The 24,570-nt window shown below is 45.8% G+C and overlaps 1 protein-coding gene across 2 annotated transcripts in view; it reads left to right on the top strand.

Moving 5' to 3' along the window:
- C1QTNF3 (C1q and TNF related 3) overlaps nt 1-24,570 on the top strand; it is a 109,339-nt gene that overhangs the window by 31,991 nt on the left and 52,778 nt on the right. For both annotated transcript variants that reach the window (XM_088466962.1, XM_088466961.1), the window contains exon 4: nt 19,072-19,201. In XM_088466962.1, the coding sequence (XP_088323088.1) occupies nt 19,072-19,201 (130 nt within the window). The remainder of the gene's footprint in view (nt 1-19,071; nt 19,202-24,570) is intronic.

Here is a 24,570-nt window from a genome sequence, read left to right as displayed (position 1 = left end):
GATCCGAACGCAGCTCTCCCTGCCTGCCCCGGATCCCTGACCTGAGGCAAAACCTTGCAACCCCTCTGTCGAGTCGCGAGGTTTTGTTTTCAGCGGGCTTAACGCTGATTGGCTGAGAGAGCCGTCTGTCACGGCTCTCAGCCAATCAGCGTTAAGCCCATTGAAAACACTACAAAGGAGGAAAAAAAGATGGCGCCCGGCATCCCCCACCGCCTGACACCGCCGACACCTCCGGCACCCCCACTAGCAGCATCCCCCCGCTGCCGACACTGCTGCCCAACGTACTGAGGACACCGTCAGCGACCCCCACACTGCCGACACTCCCACAGAGAGGACACCACCAGCACCCCTGCACTGCCGACACAGTCATCAAACCTGCACTGAGGACACCGCTGGCACCCCCGCTCTGCCAACATCGCCGGCACCTTGCATTGAGAACACCCCTGCACTGCCGACACAGTCAGCAAACCTGCAATGAGGACACCGCTGGCACTCCCGCTCTGCCGACACCGCCGGTACCCTTCACTGAGAACACTGCCATTCCATGTACTGAGGACACCACCAGCAACCCCCGCACTGCCGACACAGCCAGCAAACTTGCACTAACACAACGCTGCACACCCGCACTGCCGACACAGCCAGCACTAACACACTGCTGGCACCCCCGTACTGCCGACATCACCGGTACCCTTCACTGAGGACACTGCCAGTACTGCAGCACTCCATGTACTGAGGACACTGTCAGCAACACCGCTCTGCCGACACTGCTGTCACAGTAAGTGCACTATTGGTGTACCCAACCCACACTGTATAACACACTGTATCCGGGTTGGAAATTAGAAACTGAACTGCCACATGTTAGTGCCGCCCACTGTGTCACTTAGCTTAGTCAGCCAGCTAGCTGGATGCAACCTTTTGGCCTTAATTAGATTAAGCAAATAATATTGTGAGGTGGTCAAAATTGATTGGAGATTACTGGAAATAAATGTTATTGAGGTTAATTATACTGTAGGAACAAAAACAGGCCTATTTTATGTGATTTTAGCTGTTTTTATGATTTTTAAGAAAAAATCCTGATCCAAACCAAAACACGGAGGTGAGGTTTTGGCAAAACCAATCCAGATCCAAAACCAAAACACGGGGGTCGGCGCACATCTCTAATCTACACACATACTATTTGGCTGGGAGCCAATTAACCTACCAGTATATTTTTGGAGTGTGGGAGGAAACCGAAGTACCCGCAGGAAACTCACGCAAGCACAGGGACAATATACAAACGCCACACAGTTAGTGCAGTAGTAGGAATTGAACCCACGACCTCAGTGCTGTGAGGCAGTAATGCTAACCATTACACCGTCTGTGCTGCCCATTTCAAAATGTTTACTGTAATTAAGCTATGCCCACGAGAAAAAAAGATTTTATCGCAGCAATTCATAGCACTAAGGACTTTTTATTCACTCAGATGTACCATTGGTGAGTCGCCGGGAGAGGGGCTGCTACAGCAGTAATGTTATCGCATTGCCATCACATTACGTCCTGCTTTTCCCCCTCAGTTGCACTACTGTGCCTCCCGTGATTAGGCCACACCCACGAAAAGCACAGCGGCCCGGCCCAGCTCTCTACGCTTCTGCATATAACATGCATAGCCAAAAGTACAACCCAGGTGTATTTATTTGCAAATTAAAACACAAAGGGCTCTATTAATTAACATTATTTTTACTAAAATAAAGTGAAAAAGGGTGTTTTCACACCCTTTTCACATTATTTTAGTATCACCTATAGTTACTATAGGGCAATTAGAGTGGAATTCATAAAATTCTACTCCAAGCCCTAAGTATCACTTATTTTTAGTAAAGCAGATCGCATTTCCCATAACTGTAATGGGAAATGTGATCCGACCAGAGTTACTAAAAATAAATGTGAAAAAAATACAGGGGGAAGCCCTGTGATAATAACGCCACCTGGAGGTGGCGTTATCCAGGGTCTCCCCCAGTTACCGGCCTCCTGCCCTGCTCTCTGAGTCGGTCCCTGTAATCAGCTGCGTGGTCTAAACCAGACCGCAAGCTGATTACTGTAAAAAAAGAAAAAAAAAAATAGTAAAAAAAAATTTACTTACCTGACTCCAGGGACCGGTGATGTTCTCCCCTCCGGTCAGCTGGTCTCCGACAGTGCACTGCGGCCCGGTCATCAGGTGATTGATCACCTGACCGGAGGAATGGAGAACATCACCGGAGGCCAGGATCATGCAGGTAAGTGCTATTAAGGGAGGGGGGGGTCGCGGGGGGGGGTGGTGGAGGGGGGGTCCGAGATCCGGGGGGCGGGTCTTAGCGCCGGTGGGGGGTAGCAGAGGCGACTGGTCGGCGCATGCGCGGGCACTTAATCACGGTATTTTTTGCGAAAATACCGTGATAAGGCTCCGAGGGGGATTCGCAGGGACAGAGCTTTATCGCAAGCTCTGTCCCTGGAAGGGATTTGTAGTAAATCCCTGTGATATTGCCTGAATTCGCAATGCGAATTCACTCGGTAATATCACACTACAATCTGCATTACCAATGCGGATTGTAGTAAATAGAGCCCAAAGAATTAGATTTCTATTGCCCATGAAGCAATCAATATGTCACATCTGGTGGGGAGCAGTGACCTAAATTTTTAACGTGTCCAATAGCAATATCATTACATCCTAGAATGCATGTGACACCTTCCGGATCAGGCTGTGTAGAACTGATAATAGAGAGGGCAGATCCTGTGTCCAGGGCAACAAAAAAGCTTTGCACATCTGAAGCTGTACGGGGGAGGCTGTCTGTCAGCCTTGGGGATAATGACTGGGAAGAAAACTGCCAACTAACCTGCACCATTATCACATCATCACCTCCCCCACAGTGTAACTAATTAAAGCTTTACAGGTTTTTTTCCTTTTAATTGACATAGCAGGGGATTTTCTTGTTCTCAGTGATTAGTATTCTGAAATATATTTAAATAAATCCAATTTTATTGCAAAATATAACACATTAAAGTAATAAAAAATAAGAGATGTGCGAGGACCCTCTAGTTTTAGTTTTGGATTCATCTTTGTGTTTTGGTTTAGGATTTGGATAAAAATCGATAAAAAAACTATTAAAAACGATAAGATCGATAAAAATCAATAAAAACAGTTAAAAAGTCAGAATCCAAAACCAGAGTCCCGAACCGGCAACAGATGTAAACCATGACTCGGTTCGAACTGGGTCACAAAAGTGAATCGGATTTCAGAAATTCGGACCCGCACATCTCTAATAAATATTCCAAAGTGGCAAGTACAGTATGGTAGTATATATTGTGACACAGTCGGGATAGGGGTCCCTCTGCTGGGGTAGATGGACTCCCTCTTTACACACACAGCAGCAGGAGAAACAGGACACAGTTCTGGGGTTTTCGTGCAAGCTGGATGGGGCCAGTCTTTATTGTACCAGACATATAAACAAAATAAAACATAAACAAAATCCCAGCCCATCTGGGCTCTAACTAGACAGCAGATTCCCTCACTATCAGAACACTAAGCAAGTTCACGTCCACAGTGCTTACAGGTTTATAATAAACAGTGTCTCAGAGCAAGCTAGCCTGCTGGCCTGCTCTCCCAGGTGTGAGACCCTCAGCCACAATTAAACCCATCTTATATCAGCCATTTCCAGGTGCAAGCCCCAATGAGCCTGCTACCAGACTGAAAGGAGTAGCCTGGAGTAGCCTGTGGATGGAGCCCTCCCTCTCCTCACATCAACACCCCCAGGACCCATTCCGGCTTTTCACCAAAGCCGACATTTCTAGTCTGTTTTGTCAAACAGACTTCTCCTGGGGGTTTCAAAACACATAAGACAGGAATCTGGGACGCATATAGAAGCCATTCCAAACTTTTCCAGTGCTTCTATCACAATATATAATGTATATATATATATATATATAGATATATATATATATTAGCATAGATACTGTGTATATATATAAACAAAACAGAAGAATGCAAGGGCGACACATCGTGCATCAACAATATAAAATTTATTGGCAAGTAAAAAAAAAATATGTATATATATATATATATATATATATATATATATATATATATATATATATATGAGAATATTTAGGCAGTTAAAGGGAAAATATATATTTTGTTATAGATAGTTATTAAAACAGTCCTACTAATGAATTTCCAGAAGTGCGCTGATAAATTCACAAAGCATATTACATATATAATTTCTGTTCTACTCCTGGATCCAACTTGTCCACTTCATCTACACAAAACAGCTCACTTAGGGCTTGAGTGGTGGACGCAAGTAAAACATCGAGTGCATGTTGGTCTCGCCATTGGATGCAGAACAGAACTTCTTAGAGATCTATGCAGATCTGATAGGCGTTCCTGGGCAGTGACAGGGGTGTGGCTTGAGTCAACGGGCATGCTGGCGGCATGCTGGTGTCAGGGATTGCAGTGGCAGATGCAGCTCCACTGCCACCTGCAACTGAATATCGTCGGACATTGCTCAGTAGTCCGATGGTGAGGCTGATGTCCGCTCGATGGTACACTTGTACACAGCATCGCGGATTACAGCTGCAGCCAGTGGGCATCCCAAAAGACAACACATCGGCTGCAGCAATAGCTTCATTTCACAATAGCGGCTGTGCAGCCCTACGGAATCGGTACCTACTTACTTTTATATGAGTAAGGTGCGTTGAGTGATTATTGGAGTTTTATTATAGTGACCACATTTGAGTTGAAAAAAGGATCGATACATTGTTTTCTTTTTTATTTCTCTCTACTCCCATTTTTCTATATAAGTTATCCCAAACCACCGATGAGGAAGGAGAAAAAAGATTTGGATGGACAGATTTATCTTGCTCATCTCCTATGTTTCCCAATGGTGTTTGAGCCATAGATGGTTTGTTGTGTATTATCTCCCAGTGCTTATATCTGAGGGCTTCAATTCTTTTTGGTTTTATTGTATTTAGTGTGTGGTGACAGTAGAAGTCCTTGTGGAATTGGGCAGCTATGGTTGCGCTTAGGTTTGGATTAGGGGTGAGCGGGTTCGGATTTCTGAAATCCGAACCCCCCCGATCCGAGGCGGATCCGAGTCAGGCTCGACTTCTCCCGCCTGACTCGGATCTGAAATCGAGGCAAAACGTCATCATCCCGCCTTCCGGGTCTCGCGGGTTTTGGAACCTATATAAGGTACCCGCGTCGGCGCCATTTTCTCACTAGGCTGTGGACAGGGAAGAGGGAGGGTGGGAGTTAGAGCAGGCTGGGCTGTGTAGTGTAGTGTAGTGCAGTGTAGTGTTGTGCTGTGCTGCGCTGTGCTGCTGTTGTCCATAGGGGTTGTGCCCACTACTTCAAAGTCCATAGGGGCTGGCTGGACTGTGTTGTGCAGTCAGTTGTCCATAGGGGCTGTGTCCACTCCAAAGTCCTGTGCAGTGTCCCAATCCTAAAGGGGTGCTGTAGTGCTGTCCAGGGGGTGCTCTGTCCGTCAGGGGTGCTCCCCCCAAGTGCAAAAAAAAAAAATATTTTTTCTGTGTTTGTGAATTGTGTGCACTGTGGCTGCACGTGCATCAACAAAGGAGCAGCGCCAAGCGTGCGCCTGTGTCATAAGTAAAGGGTCGGCTGGTTTGACCGTTAAAGGGTGCTGTAACCCCCAAAGTACACTCCAAACAAAATAAAAAAATATTTTCTGTGTTTGTGAATTGTGTGCGCAGTAGCCGCACGTGCATCAACAAATTAGTGCCAAGCGTGCGCCTGTGTCATAAGTAAAGGGCCGGCTGGCTTGACCGTTAAAGGGTGCTGTAACCCCCAAAGAACACTCCAAACAAAATAAAAAAATATTTTCTGTGTTTGTGAATTGTGTGCACTGTGACCGCACGTGCATCAACAAAGTAGTGCCAAGCGTGCGCCTGTGTCCCATAAATAAAGGGCCGGCTGGATTGACCGCTAAAGGGTGCTGTAACCCCCAAACGGCACTCCAAACAAAATAAAAGAATATTTTCTGTGTTTGTAAATTGTGTGCGCAGTAGCCGCACGTGCATCAACAAAGTAGTGCCAAGTGTGCGCCTGTGTCATAAGTAAAGGGCCGGCTGGCTTGACCGTTAAAGGGTGCTGTAACCCCCAAAGTACACTCCAAACAAAATAAAAAAATATTTTCTGTGTTTGTGAATTGTGTGCGCAGTAGCCGCATGTGCATCAACAAAGTAGTGCCAAGCGTGCGCCTGTGTCCCATAAATAAAGGGCCGGCTGGATTGACCGCTAAAGGGTGCTGTAACCCCGAAAGGGCACTCCAAACAAAATAAAAGAATATTTTCTGTGTTTGTGAATTGTGTGCTCAGTAGCCGCACGTGCATCAACAAAGTAGTGCCAAGCGTGCGCCTGTGTCATAAGTAAAGGGCCGGCTGGCTTGACCGTTAAAGGGTGCTGTAACCCCCAAAGTACACTCCAAACCAAATAAAAAAATATTTTCTGTGTTTGTGAATTGTGTGCGCAGTAGCCGCATGTGCATCAACAAAGTAGTGCCAAGCGTGCGCCTGTGTCCCATAAATAAAGGGCCGGCTGGATTGACCACTAAAGGGTGCTGTAACCCCGAAAGGGCACTCCAAACAAAATAAAAGAATATTTTCTGTGTTTGTGAATTGTGTGCTCAGTAGCCGCACGTGCATCAACAAAGTAGTGCCAAGCGTGCGCCTGTGTCCCATAAATAAAGGGCCGGCTGGATTGACCGCTAAAAGGTGCTGTAACCCCCAAAGGGCACTCCAAACAAAATAAAAAAATATATTTCTGTGTTTGTGAATTGTGTGCACTGTGGCTGCACGTGCATTAACAAAGGAGCAGCGGCAAGCGTGCGCCTGTGTCCCATAAGTAAAGGGCCGGCTGGCTCATTTCTTAAAGGGTGGTGTAACCCACAAAGTGCACTAGTCTCCACCAAAAGTAAAAAATTACTTTCTGTGTTTGTGTGCGCCTTAGCCGCACGTATATATCAATATAACATAAATGGAGGACCAAACTTTCTCTGATAAAAATAAAATAGGGAAAGATCAAGAACCACTTACTCCTAGTGCTGAAGCTGCTGCCACTAGTCATGACATAGACGATAACATGCCATCAACGTCGTCTGCCAAGGCCGATGCCCAATGTCATAGTAGAGGGCACATACAATCCCAAATGACAAAGTTCAGGAAAATGACCTTGAAAAAAACATTTAAATCATCTGAAGAGAAACGTAAACTTGCCAATATGCCATTTATGACACGGAGTGGCAAGAAACGGCTAAGGTCTTTCCCTAATTCATGACTAGTGGTTCAGCTTCACATGATGATGGAAGCCCTCCTCCCACTAAAAAAATCAAAAGAGTTAAGCTGGCAAAAGCACAGCAAAGAACTGTGCGTTCTAAGAAGATATCACAAATCCCCAAGGAGAGTCCAAGTGTGGTGGTGGTTGCGATGCCACTTGCTGATATGCAAATTGAAGATGTCACTGTTGAAGTACAACAGGATGAGGATACTGGTGTAGCTGGCGCTGAGGAGGAAGTTGGCGAGGAGGATTCTGATGGTGATGTGGTTTGTTTAAATCAGGCTCAGGGGGAGACAGTTGTTGTCCGTGGGATGAAAAAGCCCATCACGGTCATGCCTGGGCAGAAGACCAAACATTCCACCTCTTTGGTCTGGCAATATTTCTATCCAAATGCGGACAACAACTGTCTTGCCATATGTAAAGGTGAAATAAGTAGGGGTAGGGACGTTAACCACCTAGGAACATCCTCCCTTATACGGCACCTGCAGCGCGTTCATAAAAAGTTACTGTCAAGTTCAGAAACTTTGGCTAAGACCGTAAGCAGTCCAGGGACACCTAAATCCCGTTGTCCTGTTGTATCCAAGCGCCTGCAAACCACACCGTCAACTCCCTCCTCGTCAATTTCCTCCTTAGTCAGGATCGGAAGTAGTCCTGCAGGCCATGTCACTGGCATGACTGACTCTCCTATCCGGGATTCCTCCGGAGGATCCTGCATTGCTACACCTACTGCTGCCGCTGCTGCTGTTGCTGCTGCTGGGAGTCGTTCATCATCCCAGAGAGGAAGTAGGAACACCACTACTTTTACTAAACAATTGACTCTCCAACAGTCCTTAGCGAGGAGGATGAAGTACGACAGCAGTCATCCTGAAGCAAAACGTATAACTGAGGCCTTGACTGCTATGTTGGTGTTAGAAGTGCGTCCGGTATCCGCCATTAGTGCAGTGGGATTTAGACAATTGATGGAGGTAGTGTGTCCCCGGTTCCAAATCCCGTATAGATTCCACTTCACTAGGCAGGCGATACCGAGACTGTACAGAAACGTCAGAAAAAGTGTCCTCAGTGTCCTGAAAAATGCCGTTGTACCCAATGTCCACTTAACCACGGACATGTGGACAAGTGGAACAGGGCAGACTAAGGACTATATGACTGTGACAGCCCACTGGGTAGATGTATCACCTTACGCAGCAACAGCAGCAGCGTCACCAGTAGCAGCATCTCAGAAACGCCAGCTCGTTCCAAGGCAGGCTACGCTGTGTATCACCGGTTTCAGTAAGAGGCACACCGCCGACAACCTCTTAGAGAAACTGAGGGAAATCATCGCCCAGTGGCTTACCCCACTTAGACTCTCCTGGGGATTTGTGATATCTGACAACGCCACCAATATTGTGCGGGCATTACATCTGGGCAAATTCCAGCACGTCCCATGTTTTGCTCACACAATAAACTTGGTGGTGCAGAATTTTCTGAAAAGCGACAGGGGTGTGCAGGAGGCGCTTTGGGTGGCCCGAAAAATTTCTGGCCACTTTCGCCATTCAGCGACTGCGTGCCGAAGACTGGAGCGCCAGCAAACACTTTTGAACCTGCCCCACCATCACCTGAAGCAAGAGGTTGTGACGCGGTGGAACTCAACCCTCTATATGCTTCAGAGGATGGAGGAGCAGCAAAAGGCCATTCAAGCCTATACATCCACCTATGACATAGGCAAAGGAGGGGGTATGCACCTGACTCAAGCGCAGTGGAGAATGATTTCCGTGTTGTGCAAGGTTCTCCAGCCCTTCGAACTTGCCACACGTGAAGTCAGTTCAGACACTGCCAGCTTGAGTCAGGTCATTCCCCTCATCAGGCTTTTGCAGAAGCAGCTGGAGAAAGTGAAGGAGGAGCTAAGACGGAGCGATTCCGCTCGGCATGTGGGACTTGTGGATGAAGCCCTTCATTCGCTTTGCCAGGATTCCAGGGTGGTCAATCTGTTGAAATCAGACCACTACATTTTGGCCACCGTGCTCGATTCTAGGTTTAAAGCCTATGTGGTGTCTCTCTTTCCGGCCGACACAAGCCTGCAGAGGTGCAAAGACCTGCTGGTGAAAACACTGTCAGCTGAAGCAGAACGTGACACGTCAACAGCTCCTTCTTCATTTTCTCCCGCAACTGGGGCTGCCAGGAAAAAACTTAGGTATCCTAAGCAACCCGCTGGCAGTGATGCAGGGCAGGCAGGACCAAGTTTGGACATCTGGTCCGGACTGAAGGACCTGGCAACAATTTCTGACATGTCTACTGTCACTACATATGATACTGTCACCATTGACAGAATGGTGGAGGATTACATCGGTGACAGCATCCAAGTAGGCATGTCAGACAGTCCATACCTGTACTGGCAGGAAAAAGAGGCAATTTGGAGGCCCCTGTACAAACTGGCTCTATTTTACCTGAGTTGCCCCCCCTCCAGTGTGTACTCCGAAAGAGTGTTTAGTGCATCCGGGAACCTTGTCAGCGAAAGGCGTAGGAGGTTGTTTCCACAAAATGTGGAGAAGATGATGTTCATAAAAATGAATTATCAGCTCTTCCAGGGAGACCAGCCTCCAGAACGTACAGAGGGACCTGTGGTGGTGGATTCCAGTGGGGACGAGTTAATACTCTGTGAGGATGAGGATGTACACAACACTGAAGAGGGTGAGGAATCGGTGGATGAGGAGGATGAGGACGACATCTTGCCTCCGTAGAGTCAGTTTGTGCAGGGACAGATTAATTGCCAGCTTGTTTTGTGGGGGCCCAAACGAACCAATCATTTCAGCCACAGTCGTGTGGCAGACCCTGGCGCTGAAATGATTGCTTTCTTAAAGTGTGCATGTCCTGTTTATACAACATAAGAGTGGGTGGGAGGGCCCAAGGACAATTCCATCTTGCACCTCTTTTTTTTCTTTGCATTATGTACAGTTTGGGGCCTAGTTTTTCAAACTGCCATCCTGTCTGCCACTGCAGTGTCACGCCTAGATGGGTCACGTGTTTGTGCCGCCCACTCGTGTCGCTTAGCATAGTCATCCAGCTACCTCGGTGCAACCTTTTGGACATAAAAACACTATTGTGAGGTGTTCAGAATAGACTGGAAATGAGTGGAAATTAAGGTTATTGAGGGTAATAATAGCATAGGAGCAGAAAAACCCACAAATTCTGTGATTTTAGCTGTTTTAATGCTTTTTTTAAAAAAAATACAGATCCAAAACCCAGAACCCAAAACACGGAAGGGTGGTTTTGGCAAAACCAATCCAGATCCAAAACACGAAGAAAGATCCAGATCCAAAACCAAAACACGAAAAGTGGCCAGTGCACACCCCTAGTTTGGATCCAATTGTTAGCTTTATCTTCAGTATGGATGGCACAGCTCCTGGTGTCCTTCTAATTCCCATTCTCCCCCAGCATGTGCGATGTGACATCATGATGTTATGTTGCGCCTCACATCCATCCAGCGCGTACAGCCACTTCTATCCAGCATGTGCACGAGAAAGTCTCCCTACACATACAGGGGTATTCAATATGGAAGCGAAAACATCGTTTTTGCGTTAATATCGGAGGTATGACGTCATTATCGCAGGTTTTACTTTTACACCGTATTCAATTTCAAAGACTTATCGCAGTTTTGAAAAGTGTTTGGTAAAAAACGGGGATTACTTTTCACCATTGAATAGGTGTCGAAAAAAAGTGCAGAATTGGGATTTAGGGGTGCAGGCTTAAAAAAAATAGCATGCACCCCTGGGAATAACATTTAAAAAAGAACTGTGTCAAAAAAAGTTTTTAAAAAAAATAGGGACACCCCAAAAAATGTATTTAAAAATTGGGGTGAAAAAAAAAAAATAGGAAAAAATTGTTTAACAATAGGGAAATAGGTTCAGGGCTATTCTGCATGTATGCGGCAGGTGTTTTGAAGAATAGAATTATAGCGGCAGGTGCACAAATGCAGAATTTTTAAAAACTTACTTTAGGGACATAAAAATATGCTAGTACCCATTTTCATGTACCCCAAATTTGATGGGACCACTTAAAAAAACGAAAAAAATAACCTAAGTGCTCTTCTGCATCACTTCTTCAATGTCAGGAAAAAAAACACCTGCTGCGGCTATTTAAATCCCCGACTTTCAATTAAAGGCTAAAACGGGGGTACCCATAGTGTTCCCCCATGTTTTTACAACTTTTAAGAAAAAATTTGTAACTTTACGCAAATCCAACTTCGGAGTTTCCCGTTTTCGTTAATTTTATATTGAATACGGGGATAAGCGGGAGCGCGCCCGATACTTTAACGCAGGTAAAAACTCCGATATGAAACGTTAACTTCAACAGTGAAGTTAACGTTTCATATTAAATACCCCCAGTGGTGTCACAAGGGGGGTGCGGTGGGTGCGGGCCGCACCGAGTGTCACCCTCCAAGGGGGTGACACCAAAATCTGACTCATCCCCGCCCCCCGCTCAGCAGAGCCTGCACTGCAGGGAGACGCCAGGCTGGAGAGGCGCTCTCCCTGCAGCAGCTGCTGAGACAGCTTTTAATTCTGCCGGCTGCCGCTGCGCCTGTCACACTGAGACAGCCAGCGGCAGCTACTATACAGTAAGTGCGGCTGTGCTCTTCATACAGTCCCCTACATGTGGGGGGGGAGGGAGCGCTAGAGGCACGGGGCTGATTACCTACTGTCAGTGTACAGACGATCAGCCTGACTGAAGCCGCCGCTGGGGTGGATCATGGCAGCTGAGCTCCTGCTCCTCCTCTCTTCAGTGAATCAGCTCACTCCCTGCCTTACAGATCATCACGCTGGGAGCAGGCAGGGACAGTCTACAAAACATTTGCCAGTTTACAAGTGTATTCAAATACTGTTGATTACACTTGAATACTGACAAGTAGTTTGTACACTGTCCCTGCTTCTTCCCAGCGTGACCCTCTGACCTCCCAGTCAGAGAGGATGAGAAGGAGCTGGGAGACAGCAGCAGCAGCCAGCACAGTGACTATGGTGTACTGTATACAGTAGGTGTAATGGGAAGTAACTAATTCAGTGAGGAGAGAGTGTCTATGCTGGGGATGGTGTATTAATGTATATGCGTTGGTATACTCATTGTGTTTCTGTGTGTATAAGGGGTGTATTCATGTTATGGGTTATATGTGGGTCAATGATGGTCTCTGTATTATCTGGCGGTTACTGCGATGCTCTCTGTATTATCTGGCGGTTACTGCGATGCTCTCTGTATTTTCTGGCAGTTACTACGATGCTCTCTGTATTATCTGGCGGTTACTACGATGCTCTCTGTATTATCTGGCGGTTACTACGATGCTCTCTGTATTATCTGGCGGTTACTGCGATGCTCTCTGTATTATCTGGCGGTTACTGCGATGCTGTCTGTATTATCTGGCGTTTACTACGATGCTCTCTGTATTATCTGGCGGTTACTGCGATGCTCTCTGTATTTTCTGGCAGTTACTACGATGCTCTCTGTATTATCTGGCGGTTACTACGATGCTCTCTGTATTATCTGGCGGTTACTACGATGCTCTCTGTATTATCTGGCGGTTACTGCGATGCTCTCTGTATTATCTGGCGGTTACTGCGATGCTGTCTGTATTATCTGGCGTTTACTACGATGCTCTCTGTATTATCTGGCGGTTACTACGATGCCCTCTGTATTTTCTGGCAGTTACTACGATGCTCTCTATATTATCTGGCGGTTACTACGATGCTCTCTGTATTATCTGGCTGTTACTGCGATGCTCTCTGTATTTTCTGGCAGTTACTACGATGCTCTCTGTATTATCTGGCGGTTACTACGATGCTCTCTGTATTATCTGGCTGTTACTGCGATGCTCTCTGTATTATCTGGCGGTTACTACGATGCTCTCTGTATTTTCTGGCAGTTACTACGATGCTCTCTGTATTATCTGGCGGTTACTACGATGCTCTCTGTATTATCTGGCGGTTACTGCGATGCTCTCTGTATTATCTGGCGGTTACTACGATGCTCTCTGTATTATCTGGCGGTTACTACAATTCTCTCTGAATTATTTGGCGGTTACCATGACGCTCTCTGTATTATCTGGCGGTTACCATGACGCTCTCTGCATTATCTGGCGGTTACTACGATGCCCTCTGCATTATCTGGCGGTTACTACGATGCCCTCTGTATTATCTGGCGGTTACTACGATGCTCTCTGTATTATCTGGCGGTTACTGCGATGCTCTCTGTATTATCTGGCGGTTACTGCGATGCTCTCTGTATTATCTGGCGGTTACTGCAATGCTCTCTGTATTTTCTGGCGGTTACTACGATGCTCTCTGTATTTTCTGGCGGTTACTACGATGCTCTCTGTATTATCTGGCGGTTACTACGATGCTCTCTGTATTATCTGGCGGTTACTACGATGCTCTCTGTATTATCTGGCGGTTACTACGATGCTCTCTGTATTATCTGGCGGTTACTACGATGCTCTCTGAATTATTTGGCGGTTACTACAATGCTCTCTGTATTATCTGGCGGTTACTACAATGCTCTCTGAATTATTTGGCGGTTACTGCGATGCTCTCTGTATTATCTGGCGGTTACTGCGATGCTCTCTGTATTATCTGGCGGTTACTGCAATGCTCTCTGTATTATCTGGCGGTTACTGCGATGCTGTCTGTATTATCTGGCGTTTACTACGATGCTCTCTGTATTATCTGGCGGTTACTACGATGCCCTCTGTATTTTCTGGCAGTTACTACGATGCTCTCTATATTATCTGGCGGTTACTACGATGCTCTCTGTATTTTCTGGCAGTTACTACGATGCTCTCTGTATTATCTGGCGGTTACTACGATGCTCTCTGTATTATCTGGCGGTTACTGCGATGCTCTCTGTATTATCTGGCGGTTACTGCGATGCTCTCTGTATTATCTGGCGGTTACTGCGATGCTCTCTGTATTATCTGGCGGTTACTGCGATGCTCTCTGTATTATCTGGCGGTTACTGCGATGCTGTCTGTATTATCTGGCGTTTACTACGATGCTCTCTGTATTATCTGGCGGTTACTACGATGCTCTCTGTATTTTCTGGCAGTTACTACGATGCTCTCTATATTATCTGGCGGTTACTACGATGCTCTCTGTATTTTCTGGCAGTTACTACGATGCTCTCTGTATTATCTGGCGGTTACTACGATGCTCTCTGTATTATCTGGCTGTTACTGCGATGCTCTCTGTATTATCTGGCGGTTACTACGATGCTCTCTGTATTATCTGGCGGTTACTACAATTCTCTCTGAATTATTTGGCGGTTACCATGACGCTCTCTGTATTATCTGGCGGTTACCATGACGCTCTCTGCATTATCTGGCGGTTACTACGATGCCCTCTGCATTATCTGGCGGTTACTACGATGCCCTCTGTATTATCTGGCGGTTACTACGATGCTCTCTGTATTATCTGGCGGTTACTGCGATGCTCTCTGTATTATCTGGCGGTTACTGCGATGCTCTCTGTATTATCTGGCGGTTACTGCGATGCTCTCTGTATTTTCTGGCGGTTACTGCGATGCTCTCTGTATTTTCTGGCGGTTACTACGATGCTCTCTGTATTATCTGGCGGTTACTACGATGCTCTCTGTATTATCTGGCGGTTACTACGATGCTCTCTGTATTATCTGGCGGTTACTACGATGCTCTCTGTATTATCTGGCGGTTACTACGATGCTCTCTGAATTATTTGGCGGTTACTACGATGCTCTCTGTATTATCTGGCGGTTACTACAATGCTCTCTGAATTATTTGGCGGTTACTGCGATGCTCTCTGTATTATCTGGCGGTTACTGCGATGCTCTCTGTATTATCTGGCGGTTACTGCGATGCTCTCTGTATTATCTGGCGGTTACTGCGATGCTGTCTGTATTATCTGGCGTTTACTACGATGCTCTCTGTATTATCTGGCGGTTACTACGATGCCCTCTGTATTTTCTGGCAGTTACTACGATGCTCTCTATATTATCTGGCGGTTACTACGATGCTCTCTGTATTTTCTGGCGGTTACTACGATGCTCTCTGTATTATCTGGCGGTTACTACGATGCTCTCTGTATTATCTGGCGGTTACTGCGATGCTCTCTGTATTATCTGGCGGTTACTGCGATGCTCTCTGTATTATCTGGCGGTTACTGCGATGCTGTCTGTATTATCTGGCGTTTACTACGTTGCTCTCTGTATTATCTGGCGGTTACTACGATGCTCTCTGTATTTTCTGGCAGTTACTACGATGCTCTCTATATTATGTGGCGGTTACTACGATGCTCTCTGTATTTTCTGGCAGTTACTACGATGCTCTCTGTATTATCTGGCGGTTACTACGATGCTCTCTGTATTATCTGGCGGTTACTGCGATGCTCTCTGTATTATCTGGCGGTTACTACGATGCTCTCTGTATTATCTGGCGGTTACTACAATTCTCTCTGAATTATTTGGCGGTTACCATGACGCTCTCTGTATTATCTGGCGGTTACCATGACGCTCTCTGCATTATCTGGCGGTTACTACGATGCCCTCTGCATTATCTGGCGGTTACTACGATGCCCTCTGTATTATCTGGCGGTTACTACGATGCTCTCTGTATTATCTGGCGGTTACTGCGATGCTCTCTGTATTATCTGGCGGTTACTGCGATGCTCTCTGTATTATCTGGCGGTTACTGCGATGCTCTCTGTATTTTCTGGCGGTTACTACGATGCTCTCTGTATTTTCTGGCGGTTACTACGATGCTCTCTGTATTATCTGGCGGTTACTACGATGCTCTCTGTATTATCTGGCGGTTACTACGATGCTCTCTGTATTATCTGGCGGTTACTACGATGCTCTCTGTATTATCTGGCGGTTACTACGATGCTCTCTGAATTATTTGGCGGTTACTACAATGCTCTCTGTATTATCTGGCGGTTACTACAATGCTCTCTGAATTATTTGGCGGTTACTACAATGCTCTCTGTATTATCTGGCGGTTACTACGATGCCCTCTGCATTATCTGGCGGTTACTACGATGCCCTCTGTATTATCTGGCGGTTACTACGATGCTCTCTGTATTATCTGGCGGTTACTACGATGCTCTCTGTATTATTTGGCGGTTACTACGATGCTCTTTGCATTATCCTGCGGTTACCATGACGCTCTCTGCATTATCTGGCGGTTACCATGACGCTCTCTGCATTATCTGGCGGTTACCATGACACTCTCTGCATTATCTGGCAGTCACTGTTACACTCTATGCAATACAATAGGGGTCATTACTTCTGGGGGTAATATTATAGGGGGCATTACCACTGCCATTGTGGGCACTATTAGGGGGCATTACTAATGGGGGCACTACTACAGGGAGCATTACTTTTGATGGCACTACTACAGGGGGCATTACTACTGAAGGCATTACTACTAGGGACACTACTAATGGGGGCATTACTACTAGGGGCATTTCTACTAAGGGCATTAATACTGGGGTCACTACTATAGGGGGCACTAATACTATAGAGGGCACTACTATAAGGGGCATTACCACTACCGCTGGGGGCACTATTAGGGGTCATTACCGCTGGGGACATTGCATAGGGGCACTGCATAAGGGGCACCACTACTGTGGGCACTACATACGGGACACCAATACTGGGGGCATTGTGTAAATGTGTCTGCTGGACTGGTATTTGGGGAGAGGTTGCGGAGCTGCGCATCAATTTTATTTATTTTTTTTGGTGGGGGGGGTATCACCATGAGTTATAGCACCGAGTGACACCAACACTAGTGACGCCTCTGAAAACCCCTCATAGTGTGCCATGTCCCCTGGGGACTTGCCCAGTATTTACTGAAGTGCTGGGTTCCACCAACCTGCGACAGGTGCATGTGGCAATGTTGCACAGCTCTCATCTCCCCTGAGATAGGGACTAATCAGGGGGAGGGCATGACAGTCGCACAGGCCCGGAAGGAAGATGCAGGTGATCACTGTGGAGCCACCCCCACCCCACGTATACGCTATTCCTGACATTTCACTCCCCATTCTGCCCACTTATCCTGAAAAGGGGGCATGGCCATTGAAAAGGGGGCGTGTCTATAAGACGCTTCACCCTTTTCGTCACTCTTCGGGGCGTGCCCGGCACTTACGGACACGGCGTGCAGCCCTCAAGCGCTGCTGACAGGGAGAATAGATGCTGGGTCACCGCACATTTCCCCACCAGTGAGACACTGCGACCCGCGGGTGAAGACGGCAACTGCAGGCTGTGAGGGCAAGGCGCTTTTTGCCCTCCTGAAGGAGAGCAGGGTGCTTTTTACCCTCCAGCAGGAAGGCAGGGCGCCGTGCCCCGCTAAAACAGCCTAGCGGTAACGCTTTTCATGTCCGGTTATTTCCAAAAGTCTTAGACTTTTGGAAATAACAGGACATGAAAAGTAACAAATTTTGATTGTAATGTCTATATAACAGAAACCTAACCTCTTTTCTTTCAGTGCTGACACATAGGAAATTTGGCTTCATTTATTCCTAGGGGTCTATGGACCTCATTCAGAGTCTGTCGTAAGCGGCCGCTCGGTCGTACCCATCGATGTTCGCTAAACTGCACATGCGTAAGATTCACAATGCGTGTGCGCAAACTAGCTGTTGCGATCGGAAGTTTTGTTAGTTTGAGTGACAGAATGAGCCGTTTGTGGGTGGTAACAGGGAATGTGCTTGTGAACGGGGGAGTGGAGATCCGAACGCAGGCGTGCCTGACTATGCTAACGGCGTTTTATGGGAGTGCATAATTAACAAAGTGTGATGGCACACGTGACATGGGTGGTTTTTACACTGACTAGATCGTAGTTCTTGAGAGAGGGTATGGTCAGCCTTAAGCTCTGCGATCAGCTCCGATGGTTCCCGATGGTCTCGATTAATCCTTATGACGTGTTGTGATCGAGAAGGGGGTGTGTTTTTAGTCTTAAGGCCGCTTCTTACCCTCGCTCGTTCAGCTTAACGATCCCATCTTAGCGACGCAACTTGCGATCGCTTCATTTGCATATCCGGCCCCTTTCCCCTACAACCGAGCGGCCGCTTACAACTGACTCTGAATGAGATCCTATGTACTAAGCCTTTGAAAGTGATGGCATGGATAGAGATAAAGTACCAACCAATCAGCTCCTAAAGGTCACTTTACAGACTATGGGCCTGATTCAGTACAAATCGCAACTCGATCGAAGTAGCGATAACGCATGCAGTCTCACTGCAAAGATATGATGAGTGCGATTGCAATGCCACACCGTAATACTTAGCAAGACTGCGAAAACATCAGTAACATTGAGTACCATCGCAGCCTCATACACACTTGCACAAGCTCTGACCTTACTCAGGAATTGCTAACCTCTTCGCACGCAGTGAAAGCCCAAGCTGGCTATGGCATCGCAATGGCTAATTTATGCATGCCTCTGCAACGGCGGCCAAACGCACTGGCACACCGGCATTTCACCAACCACCTCCCCCAAGTGGTACTTAGTTTCTATCAATCACTCTGCGATGGACCTGTAGTGGAGTGTTCACGCACTGCAATGCATACGCATGCAAAGAACACAACAATCGCCCGAAATCGTACATAATCGCAGTTACGATCAATGTTGATCAGGCCCTGTGTTTGAAAATTTACATTTAGCAGCTGATTGGTTGGTACTTTATCGCCATCCACTTTATCTCTCTCCAAGGCTTAGTACATAGACCCCCTAGTCTTGTTATTCCGCTGTGTGACAAACACATACTAAACGCACGTGGGTTCTCCTTCCTCAGGTAGCCTTCATGGCGTCTATGGCAACGCACTTCAGCAACATCAATAGCGGAATCATTTTCAGCAGTGTCGAAACGAACGTTGGAAACTTTTTTGATGTCATGACCGGGCGGTTTTCAGCCCCGGTTACCGGTATGTAATTAGAAAATAATGTATGTCACTGCTTATTTGTGTTTTTTTGGCTTTTACTCTCTAATTAAACAAAAGTAGAGTCACCTGTGTGTTTATATCAAGAGATTGTTCTACGCAGGTCCACCAAGACTTCGGGGGCCCAAGTACTTGTGGGCATTGCCACTGGAGGGTGCGTGACTATACCCTATTAGGGTGTACATTCCTATGATATTGTGGGTGGGCATGGTCACTGCATTGGGGGGGGGGCATAATTATATATCCCCTACATTCTACTAGGGATGTGCAGGCTCGGTTCTACTCGGTATACCTTCCCCACCCCTCTTCAAACTTGATTATAGGAATGAGCATAGAGGTAGACAGCCAAAAGGGTTTGCTATCGTCTTGCAGGCTGAAGGGTATACTTCAGTGGTAGGGATATAGGGGTAGATGTACAGTACTAAGCCTTGGAGAGAGATAAAGTTCCAGCCAGTCAGCTCCTAACTGTCATGTTACAGAGTGTTTAAAAAATGACAGTTAGGAGCTAATTGGTTGGTACTTTATCTCTCTCCATTTTATCTCTCTCCAAAAACTTTGTAAATCTGCCCCATAATGAGGAGGCAGCAAGTTGTGGGGTATAGGAAAAGGATGGGAATTAAAAAACAAAAATATTACACTTTTTGGTAAAAATGTCTTTTAAGCGGAACGCAAATCAAATGAAAATATATATGGTACTTTGCGTTTAAGGATGAGAATGGCGCCTCTGGCTGGCACAATTGTGTTAGTGATGACTAGGACTATTTCATCAACAGCGGTGGGAATGGGTATTCTCATGTAGGCTGAATACAGCAAGTAACATCTGGTGCGCTACAGATTATGCTGCTCATTTATCAGTAAGTTTTTACTAAATTAGTGTGAAAACAGATGTTTAGTTTAACCTAAATGTATGAAAGGGCTTTTGAAGGAGTTTTCATAAAAAAACTCCTCTAAGCCCTTAAATTTGCATATTTTGTGTAAACAGATTACATTTTGTAATGGGAAATGTGATCTGCTTTAAATTTACTATTGTAATGTTCAATTGTACAAAAATATCGGAGGAAGCCCTGAAATAATAATGCTATCTTCATATAGCGTTATGCAGGCTACCCTCCGATTCTCCAACTCCTTCTCTGCTCTGTTTGACATCTGACACACAGAGCAAAGCCCAGATTCGGCATGTCATCAGCCTAGTGTGTCTAATTCCACCACAGGCTGATCGGAGAGCTGTAGGATAGAAAATAAATAAAATAAAACTTACCTGCACCGGACGGCTGGTCGGCGATCTTCTCGCTGTGACCCTGATGTGTGCAGTCAGCTGAGATGCAGTAAAGTGCCGACCAGCACTTCATGAATGGCGACATTCTGAATGTCGGCTTTTTATAACATACCCTTTCTCCATTTACAGTATATTTAGGTCACTCTTGTCATTATGGTATAAATCACACGTAAACCATGTAAACCAATGACATCATATATGTATATTTTATAATACAGAACTTTTTTAATTATTGAATTCTATAATTAATTATACTGATATACACAATTTATTCATTCACATTACTAAATACTGTATACAGTACATAACTCCCGCAGCTTCGACTTTACTGGGCGATGATCAGTTCATTAATGCTAATTGCTGTCACATACTGTACTCCTGCCAGCGAGACAGCTGAAGCGCTGTTTCCGCCCCTGTGGACATCCTCTCTCACTGATTTACACAAAACACAGTCAATAGTTAATGAAAGACAACTTGAACTCTTATTGTTCACGCACATCTGTAATGCTCATATACAATAAGCATTGCCTATTAGCAATATTAATCCCTTTTCCATAAGGCAGATCGTCTTCCATTCTGCTTCCCCCCATGAAATGCTTCTTTATTTTCTTCCACTAAATACCAGTAGTTCTGTGGAAATAATAATAAATAAAATACTTGAACTTGTTTTGGAAAGTAAATATATTAAGGTCAGTATTCAGTTAGAAGCGAAAAGTTAAAATCCACAAACAAATATCGCCGATTGCGACTTTTCGCCAGGCGGAAGCTAATCTCCGGATTCAACTGCAAAATCTTTTCGCGTACACGAAAACGCAATGCAATGTAATTGGCGAAAAAGATTAGCCTCTAAACAGTTGGAGGAAAAAAGTGCAAAATCGCTATTTTGGGGTGCAAAGGTGGGGGAACCACTCCGCACCCTTGGGACAGCCCCCCAAAGAATAACTGCATCAAAAAAAATCTAAAAAAAGGAACACCCCAAAAAAACACTTTGAAAATGGGGGCGAAAAAGTGAAGAGTGGGGGTACAAACTTAAAAAGTTGCGAAAAAGATTTTTGGGGTGTCTGCAAGTATGGGTGAGGTGTTTTTTTTGATTGCAGGTGCTTGTTTCAGGTGCATTTTTTTAATTTTTTAAACTTTACTTTAGCAACTTTAAACCAAGCTTGCACCCATTTTCATGTATCCCAAATTTGACAGGACTACTTATTTTCACCAAAAAAACCTGCTTAATGCTATTTTTCACCACTTGTGCAAAGACGCTATTTAGAAGAAATTGACACACATTAAGTACCCCATATAGCTTTATTAGGGCTAATCGGGGACAAGTACATTGATCCCCAATGTTAGTTCTTTTAGGGGGTGTCAGGCTGATTTCGCCAATTCTGTCAGCATTTTTCGTCTGTTTTGCCTTCGCCGTGTTGCGTTTTCGCGTCTTTTGAAATCGAATAGGGCAAATCGCGGGTACGCGCGATAAGTTTCCGTAGCTAAAATACGCAATGTAGGCAAAAAGTACGGCAGGCAAAACTTTATCGCGTACGCGAATCTAATTGAATACGGCCCTAAGTCTTTAAAAAAACAGGTAAAGCCAGTAGGTGATATTAATATATTGAGTTTGTATGGTAGAGAATTTAGACTGTAACTCCAGTTGGGCAGGGATTGAATAAATATTCTCTGTACTTCGCTGTATAATATGGTGCCACTATATACAGTAAATGCACAATAATAATGATAATAGTTAATAACAAAAATTTATTTATAGCAATGATCAGTGGTGGTTGCAAATCCGGGTGCACCACAGCAGCGCCGGATCAGCTCGCTCCCCGGATTCCGGTACCAACCAGCTCCCATTGGCTAGCTGATTATTTGTCCGGGATGCGGTCAATATCCCGATTGCTACAATTCCGGCGGTCAGAATGCCGATGCCAGAACCCTGACACTAGTCAGAATCCCGGCCGCCAGGATCCCGAAGGTAAGTACTGTGGTTAGGGGGAAGGTTAGGCTCTAAGGGGGGAGGGTTAGGTTTAGGGTGCAGGGAGGTGGAGGTTAAGTTTAGGGTGCAGGGAGGGGGAGGTTAGGTTTAGGAGCTGGGGATGAGGTTAGGTTCAGGCTCCGGGGAGGGAGGATTAGGATAGGGACAGGGGAGGGTTAGGATTCTGACCGCCGGGATCCTGAACGCCAGCATTTCGTATGTATTCCATCTGTCCGCCCCCCCCAGACTCCTGTGTCACTGGGTGGGCAGATAGTCAGCTCGCCAATAGGAGCTGGTTGGCTCTGGAGTCTGGGGGACGGCCGCGTCTCAATCCCGACGCTGGAAGGCCGACAAGGGACTTAAGATATGCGTTGAAATACTGATGCCTATTTTAATCCCAACGCCGGAATCCAGGAGGACGACAGCCCGAACGAAGGTAAGCTGGGGCACCCTTAGTGTTAGCTGTGGAGAGGGGGGGAGGGTTATGTTTAGGAAGCATAGAAGAGTTAGCGTTAGGTTTTGGGGTGGAGGTTAGGGTTAGGCACCCCTAGGGGGGAGGGTTAGTGTCATTCACCAATGGGGGGGAGGTTAGGGTTAGGCACCCCTAGTACGGAGGGTTAGTGTCAGGCACCACTGGGGGGTGGGTTAGGGTTAGGCACTAAGGGGGCTGGGTTAGGTTTAGGCACAAAGGGGGGAAACTTAGGTTTAGGCACTAATGGGGAGGGTTAGGGTGCGGGGTGGGGGCGATTAGGGTTAGGCTACAAGAAGGGAGGGTTAGGGGGAGAAGGGAGTGTAAATATACTTACCCGACCCCTGTCGGGATACCAACCATCGGGATGCCGCTGTTGGTATTTTGACAGTAGGCATCCGGACAGCCAGCATTACTTACCGATTCCTCCTGTGTGGATTGGTTGTTTTATGCAAAGTGTAATGACCAGGCCTGGCTTTTTGACTTGTTGAATGGTACAGTACTGCAGTGGAATATCAGGGTAATACTGAACAATGTATTTTAACTCATTTCATATCTGAAAAGTTTAGTTTTGTGAGATCCTATAATTCTCGAGGGCTGCAGATTTCATACAGATCACTGAGTTTGTCAGTGTTTTGTTCTGAGTCAGCTAAACGATAAGATACTTTCTTTGGGAAGAAATTGTCAATGTGCTATTCATTAAATATTTACTAGTCATTGTCTGCTGTAACACTGTTATTACATTTACTCTTAAAGCAGCTATCCCATGAGCAAAGGATGTGCCCTTTTTTAACATAAATCATTGTGGTAGGCTATAAGAAGAAGCTTGGTTATTATTACTATTTTTCTTGGTTTGTTTCTTCAGGCTGCTTTTAATGATGTATACAATTCTGTAATTCAGCATTATTACCAGAGTACGATGTAACAATATTAGAAATGAACCTCTATATATCCCTGCCTATACCTTTTGAAAACCTTCCTATAAACCTCTAAACACAATGCTAATTGCGTACGCAGTATGACCGCAAATAAAGACAGGAGTGGAATCTTGTGGTTCCAACGCACAAGTATCATTCAGGTAAAAGTACAGTCAGTTACACGCAATCTATAGATACATAATTTAGGCGTAAAAAGGAAATAATACAGACCCAAGTACAGTATACATACGCTGCGCCTCCGGACCCAGAGAAAGACCTCAGACTAGAGACCCCTAGTACATACAACCTTCAGCATGGACTCCTAAACCAGTATATGGGCACATGTATTTATTCCCCCCCAGACTAAAGCAGGACAAAGGGGAAATTTCCTGCTGATATCATTGGTTCCCAGAGGAGAAGCATATATTATGGCACATTTAACAGGTTGTTTCAAATAGACTTTCCCTGCCTCTAACAGCCGAGTATTTCTGGTAACGCCTCCTGTAACATTCCATCAGCTAAACATTTTGTTGCTGTAAGTTCTGCGATCCGTAACTTGAGTTTGCATGATGCGATCTCTCCACCGATAACACCGGGATGCTGTAAAAAGCGTATGCATCAGAACGAGACCAAACACACCTTGCTTATCATGTATAATACCTTAGTTATCAAAAACCTTTATTTCTCAGCATTTAAACTAACTTAACCAACTTGAATCATACATTT

The sequence above is a fragment of the Taudactylus pleione genome, unplaced genomic scaffold, assembly GCF_031769625.1.
Source record: "Taudactylus pleione unplaced genomic scaffold, aTauple2 ptg000068l, whole genome shotgun sequence".
NCBI classification, from domain to species: Eukaryota; Metazoa; Chordata; class Amphibia; order Anura; family Myobatrachidae; genus Taudactylus; species Taudactylus pleione.
This window is presented reverse-complemented; position numbering and strand designations above follow the sequence as displayed.